Below are 14,318 nucleotides of genomic sequence, written 5' to 3'. Positions count from 1 at the left end.
GGTTGAAATAAAAAATATAATATAAAACATAAAAAGTCTATAAAATAAATATACTATTTTAAATAAATATTAATAAAGTTTATAACAAAAAAATTATTGTAATAAAATACAATAAACAAATAATTTAAATAAAATATATTGGTGTATAAAATGTGGCGATGCATAGTGGCGAAAAGAAGAACCAAAAAAAAAAAAAAATACATAACTTAAGCTTCTGTAAAAGGAAATGTTGAAGATAAAACATATTGATAAAAAAGCTAACAACAAAGATGTAATACTTTCCTAGCATTGGTTATTTATTACAGAGAAAAAAATAATTATGCATGAAACAGTTTACCTAAGATTTCTTTTATTTAAGTTGTGGGGGGGGGGGGATTAATCTATGATGAATTTTTATCGTAAAATTATCATTATATGTTTAAATAAAGCTTTTAGAAATAAGTATTTTTTAATTTTTTTCTGCTTCCCTACCTCCAAAATCATCTTCTAAGAAAATGTTTGATCTTTCTATATTTACAAGGTTAAATGTAAAAAACTAAAAAAAAATCCACTAAAAAATGTATAACCAATAAAAGGTTACCTAAGATTTCTTTTTTGGGGGTGAGGGGCGAATTATGTTGAAATTTTATTGTAGTACTTGTGTTATTACTAAAAAGGTTTATTATTTACACTTTCAACGATATTAAAAGTTAATAGTTTAATTAAAATTAATTAGTTTTAAAAATTATTTAATATTAAAATTTGAATTATATCAAAAGAAAAGAAAACCAAAAGAAGTTTTGGAAAATTCAAAAAACCGACATTTTAAAATTTTGAATTTTATATAATTATTGGATTCCCTACAAAAAATTATTATTTTTTTTGTGTCATTCGCACTACTCCTATGACTAGGAAAATATTTTTTAAATTCGGTTTAAACATTTGCAATAAAAAGATAGTTTATTTAGAGTTTTGGGGAAAGGAGAATTATAGGGAATTTTTTTTTAAATTGTAAAATAAGCATGCATGCATGTACTGAACTTAATATAAAGTAGGGTTATGTTTGCAAAATTTTGAGAAAATTGATCCCAAAACTCCCTACTCCCTACGAAAATATTAACCTCAAAATTTTACCAACAAATTTCCCCGTATTTCCGAGTCTTTATACAAAATTTCATCGAAATCGGTTTATCCAGTCAAAAGTTATTAAGCTTCAAACCCGTATATAAGAACATTACCTCCCCCTTTTTGTATTTTGACTTTTTGCGCCATGAAATATTGAGAATACAAAATTTACCATACCCTACTTTTTGACTGGTCACCATACTTTTTTTCTTGTATTATAGCTCAACAGCTATAATTTCAGGAAAATAAAACTTAAATGAGATAAATGTAACTTAAACCGTAGAAAAGAAGGGGATTAAATAGGTGATTTTTATATTAAGGAATCCAGGACCAGTAAATTTGCCAGTAGAAAGGAGTATTATAATGAAACATACTATGAAAAGAATAAAATTGTTACACTATGAGGCAAATAAATAACGATATATATAATTAAATCCAGGCAAGATTAACATTCCAGTGCAGAATTGAAAAGAAACTAAAATAAGCCAAGAAACTAAGATTATTTTAGAGTTTTGTTTGTTTTTAGTTGATAATTAATTTACTACATAAGCTTAAAGTTTGTATATAGGGAATATGGAATGACAACTTTATTACGTATGAAAAATGCCACGCCTTGTTGGAATTCTAACCCGAGACCTCTAGAATGAAAAGCTGAGGCGCTACCACTACGCCAAGAGGGTCGGCAAGTATTTTAAGTAATGTTTTTTGCCAATTAATATTTTTTTTTTTTTTTTTTAAGTTGCTTATTTTCTTGTATTTAGTTTCGCGCGATTTATTCATACCATTTTATTAAAAATCAAATTCTCATCAAGTTTTGCTTAAAACTTTTCCGTGTTTATTACCAGTTTAACAAACTTATTTTACGCCAAACATAAACAATCCATACCATACAATTTCGACCCCTTTTTGTTATTACCTCATATTTCTCAAAAATGACTAAAAATACAGTTCTGGTACCTATTTTTTTTTTTTTTTCATTTTTTCAGGTCAGATTTCATATAAAACCATTAAATTTACCCCTTAATTTGGGCTCCAAGAATTATAGTCTGGCTTAATTTTACCGAAGGTGCAGAAATCAGGGCGTGATCTTTCACCAGGCGACACTCGCTAATAAATCTATGTTAATAAGAACTTTCTTCTTTATTTTCATCAGTAGTACATATCCTAAAAGTTTGTTACATTCTTTGTGAATCACTCTGCATATACTACTACTTCCTCGATGATTAATGATGGTGATTATTTTAGTAATCGAAATTGTCTTTTGGTTATAGATTTTAAATAAAATCTTTTTAAATGATTTTTGAACAAGGTTTTATTTTTCAATCTATGTATTTATTATGTTGCATTATTATTTTTATCCACATTTAATTCATTTTTTTTTTTTATTTTGCCAAGATTAATTACTATAAAATATTCCATACTATTAGAACTGTTTTACATAGCTCCTACCTTGTTTAAATGTAATATTATTTGTTTATCAATGATTAAGTAAAATTGACAATAAACATAAATAATAGTGCAATAGAAGATAAAATACAGTTCTCAAAAAACTAAACTAGTATGGTAATATTAATTATTTATAATGAAAATAATATGCGAACAAAAGGAGGAATAGTATCATTTTCATTACGGAAACATTGTAATTATAAATTTGATATCAGTAACTAATTTGAAGCGAATAAAATAATTAAAATCAGTTAACTAGATTTTACATTATTTATGGAAACATTATTTATAAATGAATGTTGATAATACTATTCCTACTATTAACAATAATAATAATTTTTTTAAATGGTTTTTTAAATGTCACCTCCTCTATCCCTTACAGCAACCCAATACCTCACCTTAGAGGCACAAGATACCAGGCAGCTAGGGAAAACGTATAAAGGGGAAAAGCACAGTAGAACAACAGCCATGATATACTGTGAGACTTAACGTGAAATATAATTAAGAAAGAGAATTATCATAAATTTTTTTTTTTTTTTTTAACAAAAATTTATTATCGCGGAAACGATTTGACAAACAAATTGCGCCAAACACAAAACTTACAAGAAACTTCAGACAACAAAACAAAGAAAAAAAATCAAAGATTAAAGTAAACCGTGAACTTTAATCTGACAGAAGTACAGTTGGAAATGTCATTAATGAATATAATGAAAAGCAAGGGGGATCCAAATTGGAACCTGAGTCATGCCAGATGTTATAAAAAATTCTTCCCTGAATGTCACACCACCAAATTGGGCAATAAAACTTCTATTACTGAAATACAAAGATATCCAGGTTCTCGGTATTTCACTGATGCAATATTTCTGAAGCTGTTGGTGTAGAATGTGATGAGGTATCATATCGAAAGCCTTTTGAAAATTAAAGTAAATAGTGGTTACTTGGACTCCCTCTTCAACAATTAAGCTGTATGAAGGAAAGAACTATGGTTCAAAAGGGTGGAACGACAAACGACAACTCATAAAACCATTCGGTGGTAGGAAATCTGGTGATATAGTATATAGATGATTTTAAATGTGGATGGAGATAATCTTTTCAATGGTTTTAGAGAAAGAATTGAGTAGGGATATAGTCAGAAGTTGCTGATTATAGGGTTCCAGGCTTAGGAATGGGGGTGACTGTTGCTCTCTTTCAGAATTGAGGACAAACACCGGTTTGAAAACTCCAGTTGCAGACAGATGTAAGAAGAGAAGCGATGATATGACCAATACCCTTAATGGCGTAAGCTAGAATATAATCATGATCTGGAGCAGAACTTGGTTTAAGGGACTTGATAAACCAGTAATATCTTCTACAGCAACCAGAGGAACATCAAAGTTAGCACAATAAATAAAATCCTTAAGCGGAACCTGAGAACTCGCATCCTTATTAAACTCCTAGTATAGAATTAAAACTGCTCTCTACAACGAAGGCAAATTTTTTAGGGTCGGTCAAGCGTTCGTCATCCAGAAGTGGAACAATCTGTCTGCCACGGTCTGATCTATAACTAGCGATGTATTTCCGAAACCTATCAAGACGATATGCAAGATCCTCCCCACAGTCTCTGACATATTATTCTTTATCTTACCTAAGAGAGATTTTAACTTGCTTTCGCAACTCAGGAAAGGTCTTATAATCGATGAGAGCATCAGTTTTCTTAAAACGTCGATCAGTCATCTTTTTCTTCCTTCAAACCATCAACCCGATAAGAGCGGGGAAAACGATGCAGAAAATTAAGGAAAATCTCACTTTCAGCTGGAACACTTTTCTTTATAGTATCATCGAAAACAATGCAATGCACTGATGCATTCATCCAAACTAGGACTCAAAAGAACACCAGACCAGTCAGCATCATTAATAATCCTATATAAAAGCATGCAATCACCTCTTCTAAAATTAACCTTAACAGAAGAATCGTAGTAAAGCAGACACTTGAAATCTTTATTAATAACACTAAACGGCGAATGAATTTGTCAAGTTGAAAAAGACCAACAATGCAAGAAGCTTCAACAAAACAATTACATAAGATATGGTCCAACTGACATAGAGAAGTGAAACCGGGAAAAGATTCAAAATTATAAAATTCCAAATTAACATTGTCACTGAAGTCAAAACTCAATTTCGCTCTGCATTGTGAATAATATTCAGTTTTATTCAGACAAAAAAGTACAAGATTTCCACAGCACGCCAGATGCATTACAATCTCCGAGAACTAGCAGATCATGTTTGAGGTGATCAAGCTTGTTGATCAAGTCATTAAAATAAATCTCAAGCACAGATGGCGGCAACAACGGGTTTAAATAATTACCGATGAGAAAAACTTTTCTCCCAGCACGCGGAATCTCAACCCAAACGGATTCTGGAACATGCTCTAAATCATTTCTCCGAACGCATGAGATAAAGTTCTTAATGGCAACCAGAGAAACATCACCCTGTGAAATTGAAACTTCATAGTTACGATCGGCTCGATAGTTATTGACGGAAAAAAGCTGAATTTTGATGGTAATCTGAAAGCCAAATTTCAGTTACGTTTACGACTTGATACTCAGATCACAACAATGAAGCATAAATTTCTTCATATTTCGTGCGTAAGCAACGAGTGTTTTGATACAGAAAAGAAAAACCCATTAAAAAGAAGAGATAATCGCACCATTATCCGCTGGTGTACTGGTAGAACTTTCTAGAGCAGCAAAAAATGGCGAAATTAAGACACCACATGGCCAGACCTCAGAGTCATTAACCTTCGCAAATTCAGTACTTTAACATGAAAAAATTGTATGATGGAAAATGTGTCTGAAATTTTGTACATCTCAAATGAATAAGACCCAACTCCATTAGCAAATCTAGAGTATCTCTTTCGGTGATCTCAGTATTAAATCGAGAAACAAAAAGTGCTCTTTTCTTGATTTCATCTATATTTCGAGTTATAATCTGGAGATAACATCTGTTTTTTCTTGAAAGTTTCCAAATAATACAGGCTTACTAAAAGATTTTTGCTTTCCAAGGGAAACATTCTTAGATGCAACCTCGCCTGATTCACCATATGTAGTATGAAACACATTTTTATGATTCTTCTTAACAGCTGAAGACCATAATGGGTCATATTCAGAACTAGAACCAATAAAAATTGCACAAGGAGGTGACAAAGTATTAAAATAAATATTATTATGAAGACCATCGTTATTAATAAATATTAATTATGAAGACCATTAGTCTTGTCATTACAAAATACATGAACATCATTAATAGGATTATCGGATATGCTAGAGTCATGATGTACGAAATGTTCACTCACGTCAGTCACAGTAACATTTTCAATGAAATTGCTTTTTCAGTTGTTAGCAACTAAATTAACTTAAAATTTTGATTAGAACTATTAACTATACCAGGATCAGTGTTATTGGTCAGCTTTTTACCTCGCTTACGCTTTTTCTTAATATTAAACAAGAATTAGCAGTGAGGCCGCTAACAATACTGCTACGTGACAGGTCAGAAGATTTGGAAAAAAGGAGATTTCGTAGAAACAGATGTAAAGAAGATAAATTCTTTATAAAATTGGCAAACTCAACCATCAACCTTTCATATCACTACATTCAGAGCAGAGTCATGACAATTTTTCTTTAAAATTCACAAAATCATTAATCACCTTCTTTCCACGGTACAAGTTAAGCATATTTAAAAAAGCATTAAGTGTTTTACATGTTCGGATTTGGAAACGGAAACATCTAAGTTATGTAGGTGATTAGAGTGTTTTAAAAGAGAATTAACAACTGAAACAGATGGTAAACCGAGACATTGTAATGTAGATGAATAAGAAAGGGAAATATTAGCAACAGAGGATTTACATTGTAAGATGCTATTTTAGTTGTGGCTGAGGCTGAGAAGTGATTGGTGGTGATGGTAATGGTGATAATGATGATAATAATAGCATTGCTATTATTATAATAGCATTAATAGCAATGTTATATTTCACCGTACTGCTATGAACAGATTTGCATTCATTCAAATGTTGACTATTTAAGCCCTACATATTCTTATTGATATTACAATTAATAATATTTCCGTCTAAATACTTCTTTAATTAAAAGTAATTTAACAGATAATAGATTTTAAACCGTTATTATTTACATTTATATATAAAAGTTATTTATATTTATTATAAAAGTTATTTATATAACTTTTTTTACACCGTACAGTCGTAAATTTCTACTCATATTTCTTCTTTTCTTTTTTCTGCTTCTCTTACACAGTAAAAGAAATATCACGTTATAATAAACTGGAAATATTATAAATAGTATAAGAAAATTTATGTGTTTTTTTTTAAGAAAAAAAATTATTGATGAATCTATACGTACAGTAAAAAGGATTTTGTACATCCTGAAATTTTTTAATTAGGCAGCCATATTTATTAATAATATTAGAAAAAGATAGACAGAATTATTTGTTACATTACCACTACTAAAGGCAATTAAATCTTAACACTATAAAGCAGTATAAAACAAGATGTCTTTGGTCTGTCATGTAAGACAATATTTATCTTACTTGATAACCGTAAGACAACGGTTTATCATGTCCTATATTTTGGTTTATCGTATAAGTTAGAATAAATTATTGGTCTATGAATAATAACCTAAACCTGTATTTACCAATTTTTTTGTCGTATAAAATCGAAACGCTTAATAATTAAAACATTTAATTAACTAAAACTTATTTTATTAAATGTTGACGACACTTTTATATAAAATACAGTTTAAAAAAATGTAATTTATGCTTTTTAAACAGGAAATTGTTTAGCGACTTTTATTTACCGTTAAAAATTAGATTTCTTTTAAATAAGTAATTCTTTCTGGTCTTTTGAGTTCTTCCTGTTAACTAATTTTTGTCTGTACCGTACATATGCTTAAGAATATATATTTTGTATTTTTATGTTATATTCTGTTCAAGTAATGCATTTAATTTTTTGTAGCACTTTTATATATATATATATATATATATATATATATATAACGCATTCACATATATATAATGAGTAGCAGTGTTGTCTATATTTATATTAAACAGATTTGCCCTGAACGAAAAACATTCTTGTTATCTTGCTTTTTTTCAGAAAGATGTTGCGGCTTTAGTTAATTAAATAGGATTTGCATTTTTTTTTCTTTTAGTATGTAACATGAAGACAGGAACAAATATTACCTTACTTATGAGATGCTTTTTTACACAGATGTCCTAATTGCTTTCCTTCTGTCAATTACTTCCATTCAGTACTATTAGTTCACTTTCCAAAAGCAGTGCGGGTGTGTATACGGTTTTAGAGAAACCTCGTTTACAACTGTTTATCTATAACTCACAGAAATTTTCTCTTTCTTTCATACAAAAAAAAAATCTTATTTTTAAAAGTAATTTATTTTTTATTTCTATATGTATCATTATTAGACGAACGAAGAAAAAAAATAATAATTTTTTTTCAAAATACAAATTTAGGAACTATAATGTATTACCGTTCATAAACGAATGGATTATTTCATGTAGAGATGGAATCATTACAAAGAAACCGCTACGTTCTGTATAACGAAATTTAAAAAAATGGAAAAAATATAAGCTTTAAAATAAGTGAATACATTAAGGTTAAATGGATTACGTAATTAAGGTACATATATAGATAAATTTTAATTTTATTAATATAAACTTTGTCTTTTATCAAAAGCATAAACAGACACCAAAAAAAAAAAAAATTTATCGGAATCGTAGATATATCTATTACTGGACTATAATTTATTAGAAACTACATTTCTGGAACACCCGGTTGTGAACCTATGTAAAAGCATCAAGTTTAAGAGGTTATTATAAAAGCATGCTCATTATATAGATATATTCCTTTACAGCTTTACATTTTATAAAATGTTATTCCTTTCCTTGTAAGCACATCCTGCGTACAGTAACTTTTAAAATTAAAACACCGATAGATTTATTTTTGAACCTATCGTCAGCTTAATAGTATTTCATGTAGCCTAAGTGATGAAATATTTTATTATTTCATAATTTATTGTATCATCCTGGTAATTATTAATTTTAAATAACTCCATACAAACCCGTGTGTAAATGACAGTAGAAGTTGCAGTGAGAAATAATTTTAGAATGAAGAAATGTTATTACATTTGCTTTCATATTCTACATGAAAAAATGTCTATTTTATAATAATTATCGTAAACTTAATAATTTAGAAAATATTTTATTTAATTCGTTTTAATAAATATTTAATCAATAGATATTTTGAGAACTATGTCATTAATTTAGCAGGATAACTAATAGAAATTCTATTAAACCTTTTTTTTTAATATATTTGTAAGTGATTTAGTTATTTAGCGAAATAACATAAATTATTTGGCCCTTTTTAATATTAATCTTAAAAAAATTTCCAAGTTCTTTCCAACTTACCTAGGTAAGTGCCCAATATGTGGATATCGGCCCGCACCTCTACGGCGACAGCACGTAGAAGGCGTTGTCACTGACTTGGTCCCCGTTCTGGTATCACAGTCTTGCACCCTACTCCACGGACAGCTTGTAGCAGTAGCAGTAGCGGCAGATGCAGCTGTAAATTAAAGAATAATAATTAAACAAACTGACATTTAAATCTTTTATGGGGCTTAATTTAAAATCAATACATATTCGTTTATATTTCTACTTCTTTTTTCATAAAATAAATTAACTTAATCTTTTGAAACGGACTCTATTACCTCTTACAGTTTTGCATAAAAGTCATAAAATTATCCTTGTTAAAAGCCAACGTTAAGTAAGGTGACTAATTTAGAGAAAATTTATTTTCTACTCAAGAAAAATTACATGATGATTAGACATTAGAAGTTAAACATTTTAACTGTCTTGAATCAGATTCTGTATTTCTGAACCATGATACATCCTTTAAAAAATTTAATACAGAGTTGTTTTCTAAACTGAATATTAAAACATTTATCAAAGTTAAAATGTTAACCACAATCGACATTAAATTGAAGCAAAAAAATAAGATCGTAAAAAACCGTTAAAAATCGTTTTTCTTAAAATTTAAAATAGACTCATAACATAATTAAACCATCATCATATATATATAAGTAAATGAGTTAAATAAATAACAATAATAGGCAAAAAACAAATTAATGTAACATTATAAGAAAGTATTTCTCGCAATGTTTTAATGCCAAACACGCGTTGTCGGTTTCGGCTAGCCCAACCGAAAGCGTGAATTTAGCTTAAAAATATATAAACGTCTTAAACCTTAAACTCCGATTACATTACATGACTTAATACATTAATTTGGATAAAATAAAAATTTACCTTAAGAGAGATGCATAATAGCATGAGACTTAACTGAATCAAAGAAATATCACCTCACATGTAAATAACCGTTTAATGTTCTACCAAATGGAAAAACTTTTTACAAAAAGAATTTTTTTAAATAAAAAATTTAAAAAGCATAATGGACTCATATGAAGTTTCTGCACTGTTAACGATTTAAGTCACTTTCCCAACCGGTAAGTTACCTAATTCCAATTAAATAAGTAAGGGATTTTTAAATTGAGCGCAAAGAATTGAAAGATTGTGGTGGCGATGTTGATTTTTTTATCCGTCATCCGTTTTCATTAGTTTAAGAAAAATCATCATGGAAATCTAGACGCCTCAAAAACATTTACAAAAGTTTAAGATTTATTATCGAAATATGGAATCGGTTACAGCTACGTATCCTACGCGATATTTATGGTGCACATAATCGGCCGAACAAAAACCCAATTCACATTTTCGTTAAAAAATTCAACGCTGATTTTTCTCTACTTGATGCTGAAATACCATTTCACAAAAGCAGTACAAAGAGTCAAGAGTATATTGCTGCTGTAAATGCAAGCGTTCGTGAAAATCGAAATTAATCGGTTTCATATCGTTCACAAGTATTGGGCCTCTCTTCAACAATAACATAGCGAATTTTGCGTCAAGATCTTGGTTACCCCCATTTTCGATTCAACTCATGGATTTAAGCCACGAAACCATTCTTTACGGAGACGATAGGCTGACTGGACTCTAAAGCAGCTTAAAGTGGATCCAAATTTTCATTAAAAAAATCATCTTTTCAGTTAAGGCTCATTTTCGGCTTCATGGCCGAAATGGCCAACAGCCATTTCGGCCTGGCAATGGCCAACAGCGACCGTTACATTCGAAAAAAAATAACTGTTTGGTGTGGATTATGAGCTGGGCCATTTTTTTTTTTTGTAAATGAACAAAGGAGATGCTGTTACAGTAAATGGTGAACGCTATCGAGCTGTGAACCGTGATTTTTGTTTACAAATTTGAAAAATTTTGACTTTAATGAGATACTGTTTCCAACGGATGGTGCCACATGCTATACAGCTGCTGAAACAATTTAGTTATCGAGTCAAAATTTGGTGATTTGATAATTTCACGAAATGGTAATATCGGTTGGTCACCAAGACCGTGTGATTTCACTTCCTTATACTTTTCTTTCTGTGATTATGTTACGTCATAAGTTTACAGTAATAAAACACTAACGATTTATGACTTGAAAGCAAATCTTCGACTTGTTGTTAGTAGAATTCAAGCTGATTTATGCAAAAGAGTCACGCAAAATTTTGTTGATAGACTTGGGTATGTCAAGGCCAAATGAATGATATTGTTTCTTCAATCATAATAATATTACAAAATAAAAAAAGAAGATATATTGGTTTATATTACTCATATTCTGTTTTATTGCAATTCCACTTTTTGCGCTTAAAATGGAACACCCTTTACATGTTTTAAAATACTTTTTAATAATACACTAATTTTCTGACAAGTTTTTAGGAAATGGGCTATAGTCGATTACTATGCTCATTTATATTTTTAATAAGCTAATTGCTTCTTTATTCTAGTTTTAACCTTTCTTTCTCTCTCCCCTCTGTATTTAAAATAGAATTTATTGTGTTTATAAATTGATAAATCAATTTATCACACCGGCTTACTCTAATACAGGGATATAATACAAAAATAATGGGATTTCAATAGCTCATATCAGGTTATTATGAAAATTTATAGAAATACGTTGGCACCACTGAAAGCCTTTACCTGAAAAACTTGCATAACAATAATTTTAAACTCATCAGTTTCTGTATTGTTACTGAAGTGTATTTCTTTGTATATTATCTTTTCTGTTCAAGGAAAAAAAGTTTGTTTTGTGGAACGCTGAACTGAAGTCATTAGTTTTAGTTCAACGTGCATTTCGACGTATGTATGAAAAGAAGCCACCGCGTGAAAATACTATTACAATGCTGTTTCAATCGGTTCAGAGAAACAGAATATATTCTCAAACAGAAATCGTCAAGAAGACCACCGGTATCAGAAGATTGTATTGAATGAAGAGACAATCTGCAATCAGAAATCCTAAGAAATTCATTTTCTCGTTGAAGCCTTCATTTACAAATTCAAAAAACTACCGTTCATAATGGTCTACAAAAAAGGTAGCAGTTTTACGCATAAAAATTCAGTTACTCTAAAATTAAAACCATCTCCTTCAGCAAAGTTTTCCAGTTCACTGTTATAATTTTAGACGGACAAAATTTGTCAAAACGAATCATTTATAAAAAATTGATTTTTACGAATAAAGTTGTTTTCACTTTAATCGAAGTAATAGGCATAATTCACAAATATGTGGACTGAAAATCGAGAATTAATTTTTGAGAAAGCACATGACACACCAAAAGTAAATTTTTGACTTTGTTAAATAAAAATAGTGTAATCTATTTTTTTTTTTTTTTTTGCTGAAACACTGTTAATGGAAATTATTATCTAGATATATCAAATTAATACTACTTTTTTCATCCAGATGACCTCGAAAATATATGTCAAATTTATTCCCAAAACAAGATGGTGTAGCCCGGTACCTTAGTGGATCCCTTAGTGAAGCTTTTTACCTCAGCTATATTACACGCGTCGGCGTTGTAGACAAAATTAACAATAAAACTAGTGTAAATTAAACAAATTATATATATATATATTCCTTCAACTCAAAATAGGAGATATAAGCCCAAATAAAGGAAGATTGAAAAATGAGTTCAAAAATGTTACATTGTTTTTTTTTCAAAACTGATTTGTGGCTTTCTCTCTCTCAAGGTTATCAATAGGTGGTGAACCTAACGAAATTTATTAAAAATTATTTTTATTTGATTAAGTACAATTTATTATTCTTCTGGTTGACATTTAATACGTTTGTAAGAAGTTACAGTCGCAAAGTGGGCTACGTTATATGAAACACCAGGGTAATGGTAAAGGCTATTTTGATAGAGTACTGCAAGATTAATTATATTATGTAAGGTTGAGTTTGAGAACAAACATTTAGGAAATTGACTGGCAGGTATAAAAATAAATCATATAATGAATATAAATACACTTTATGATACTTGATGTATAGAATTAAAACGTACAGAACATCTATTTAAATAAAGTAAAGAATATTTAAAGTTACAGATAAAATATGAAAAAATACACGCTTCGGAATAATTGATACAAATCCTTAAAATTTATACAAAAATAAAATAATGTTAATAGGTTCTTACCTTACGAATATTTTATCTTATTTGTTTAAGTATCATTCGAATGATTCTAAATTGTTATTGCTCTTCCATTATAAACTAAATTGTTTCATCATTTTAAAAACCAATTAATTTAACTAACAACCAAAAACTGAAGAAATTTTCAAATCTGAATCATTATTCATTCGTTTAATCAACTTTCTTTCAATCCTTGTTATATTTAACAAACATTTAAAGAAAAAAATTAATGAAGAAATTTTTATCAACACTTTAAAAACATTTAATAACTATTATTTTATACATATCAGTACAAACATACACATGAATATGTGTCTGTGTGTTTGTATAAATAAATTATTTCTTAATGTAATTAGTAGCAAAACTTGAAAAATAGACGATTGTACGTAAACCAACTCCTATGTTTACCCCGTTTTAGATAGCCATCCATGTACCAGGGTATCAACTTAAAAGTGACCCCATTACTCAGTAATTTATACTAAATGCTTATTTTTTTTTAAATGCATATATTGGTGTGAGTTAGGCTAAATAATGCAGAAGATGGTATGACTGGAGATGGAATGGGGAGAACTGTTTATTGCCTACACATTTGAAAATTTTCAGTCTGTGTCGAGCATTGGCTTTTGAAGCAAGGTTGCATAATCGTGTGTTGTTATTAGTTAAAATGCGGTCAAATGTTGAAGAAATTCGTAATGGAACTTAAATAAAGACGAAATTTCATGTCGGTGAAAAATCAGGAAGAAATTTTAAAAGGAAGCACCAGTGAAAATTGTTATTCAGAAGTTAGTTAAAATATTTCGTGAAACAGGTTCAGTTTAGAACAAAAACATGCCCGAAACAGGTCAGTATTAACGACGTAGGTCTTAAAGGATAATTAAACGACAGTGACAAGATCTACTCATAAATCTCTGCGGATTTTAAGCCGGGAAATGGATATTTCACTAGGTTCAGTTTACACTGAAGAGAGGAGAGTGCTGAAATGCTGTCCGTAGTGAATGCAGTTTTTCGATGAACTAACTAAGGGTACACTACTGCGTCGGTTCAAGAACTTAATTAGAGGCAACATTAAAATTTTAGATTAGTCGATTTTTCGTAGATGAATCATGTTTTCGCCTTGGTTGGTATGTTAATAGTCAGAACTACTGG

At 29.5% G+C, this 14,318-nt stretch overlaps 1 protein-coding gene across 3 annotated transcripts in view; it reads right to left on the bottom strand.

Moving 5' to 3' along the window:
• LOC142323323 (calcium/calmodulin-dependent protein kinase kinase 1) overlaps window positions 1–14,318 on the bottom strand; it is an 881,066-nt gene that overhangs the window by 500,530 nt on the left and 366,218 nt on the right. For all 3 annotated transcript variants that reach the window (XM_075362807.1, XM_075362806.1, XM_075362808.1), the window contains one exon: window positions 9,022–9,175. In XM_075362807.1, the coding sequence (XP_075218922.1) occupies window positions 9,022–9,175 (154 nt within the window). The remainder of the gene's footprint in view (window positions 1–9,021; window positions 9,176–14,318) is intronic.

The sequence above is a fragment of the Lycorma delicatula genome, chromosome 4, assembly GCF_047948215.1.
Source record: "Lycorma delicatula isolate Av1 chromosome 4, ASM4794821v1, whole genome shotgun sequence".
In the NCBI taxonomy this organism is placed as follows: domain Eukaryota; kingdom Metazoa; phylum Arthropoda; class Insecta; order Hemiptera; family Fulgoridae; genus Lycorma; species Lycorma delicatula.
This window is presented reverse-complemented; position numbering and strand designations above follow the sequence as displayed.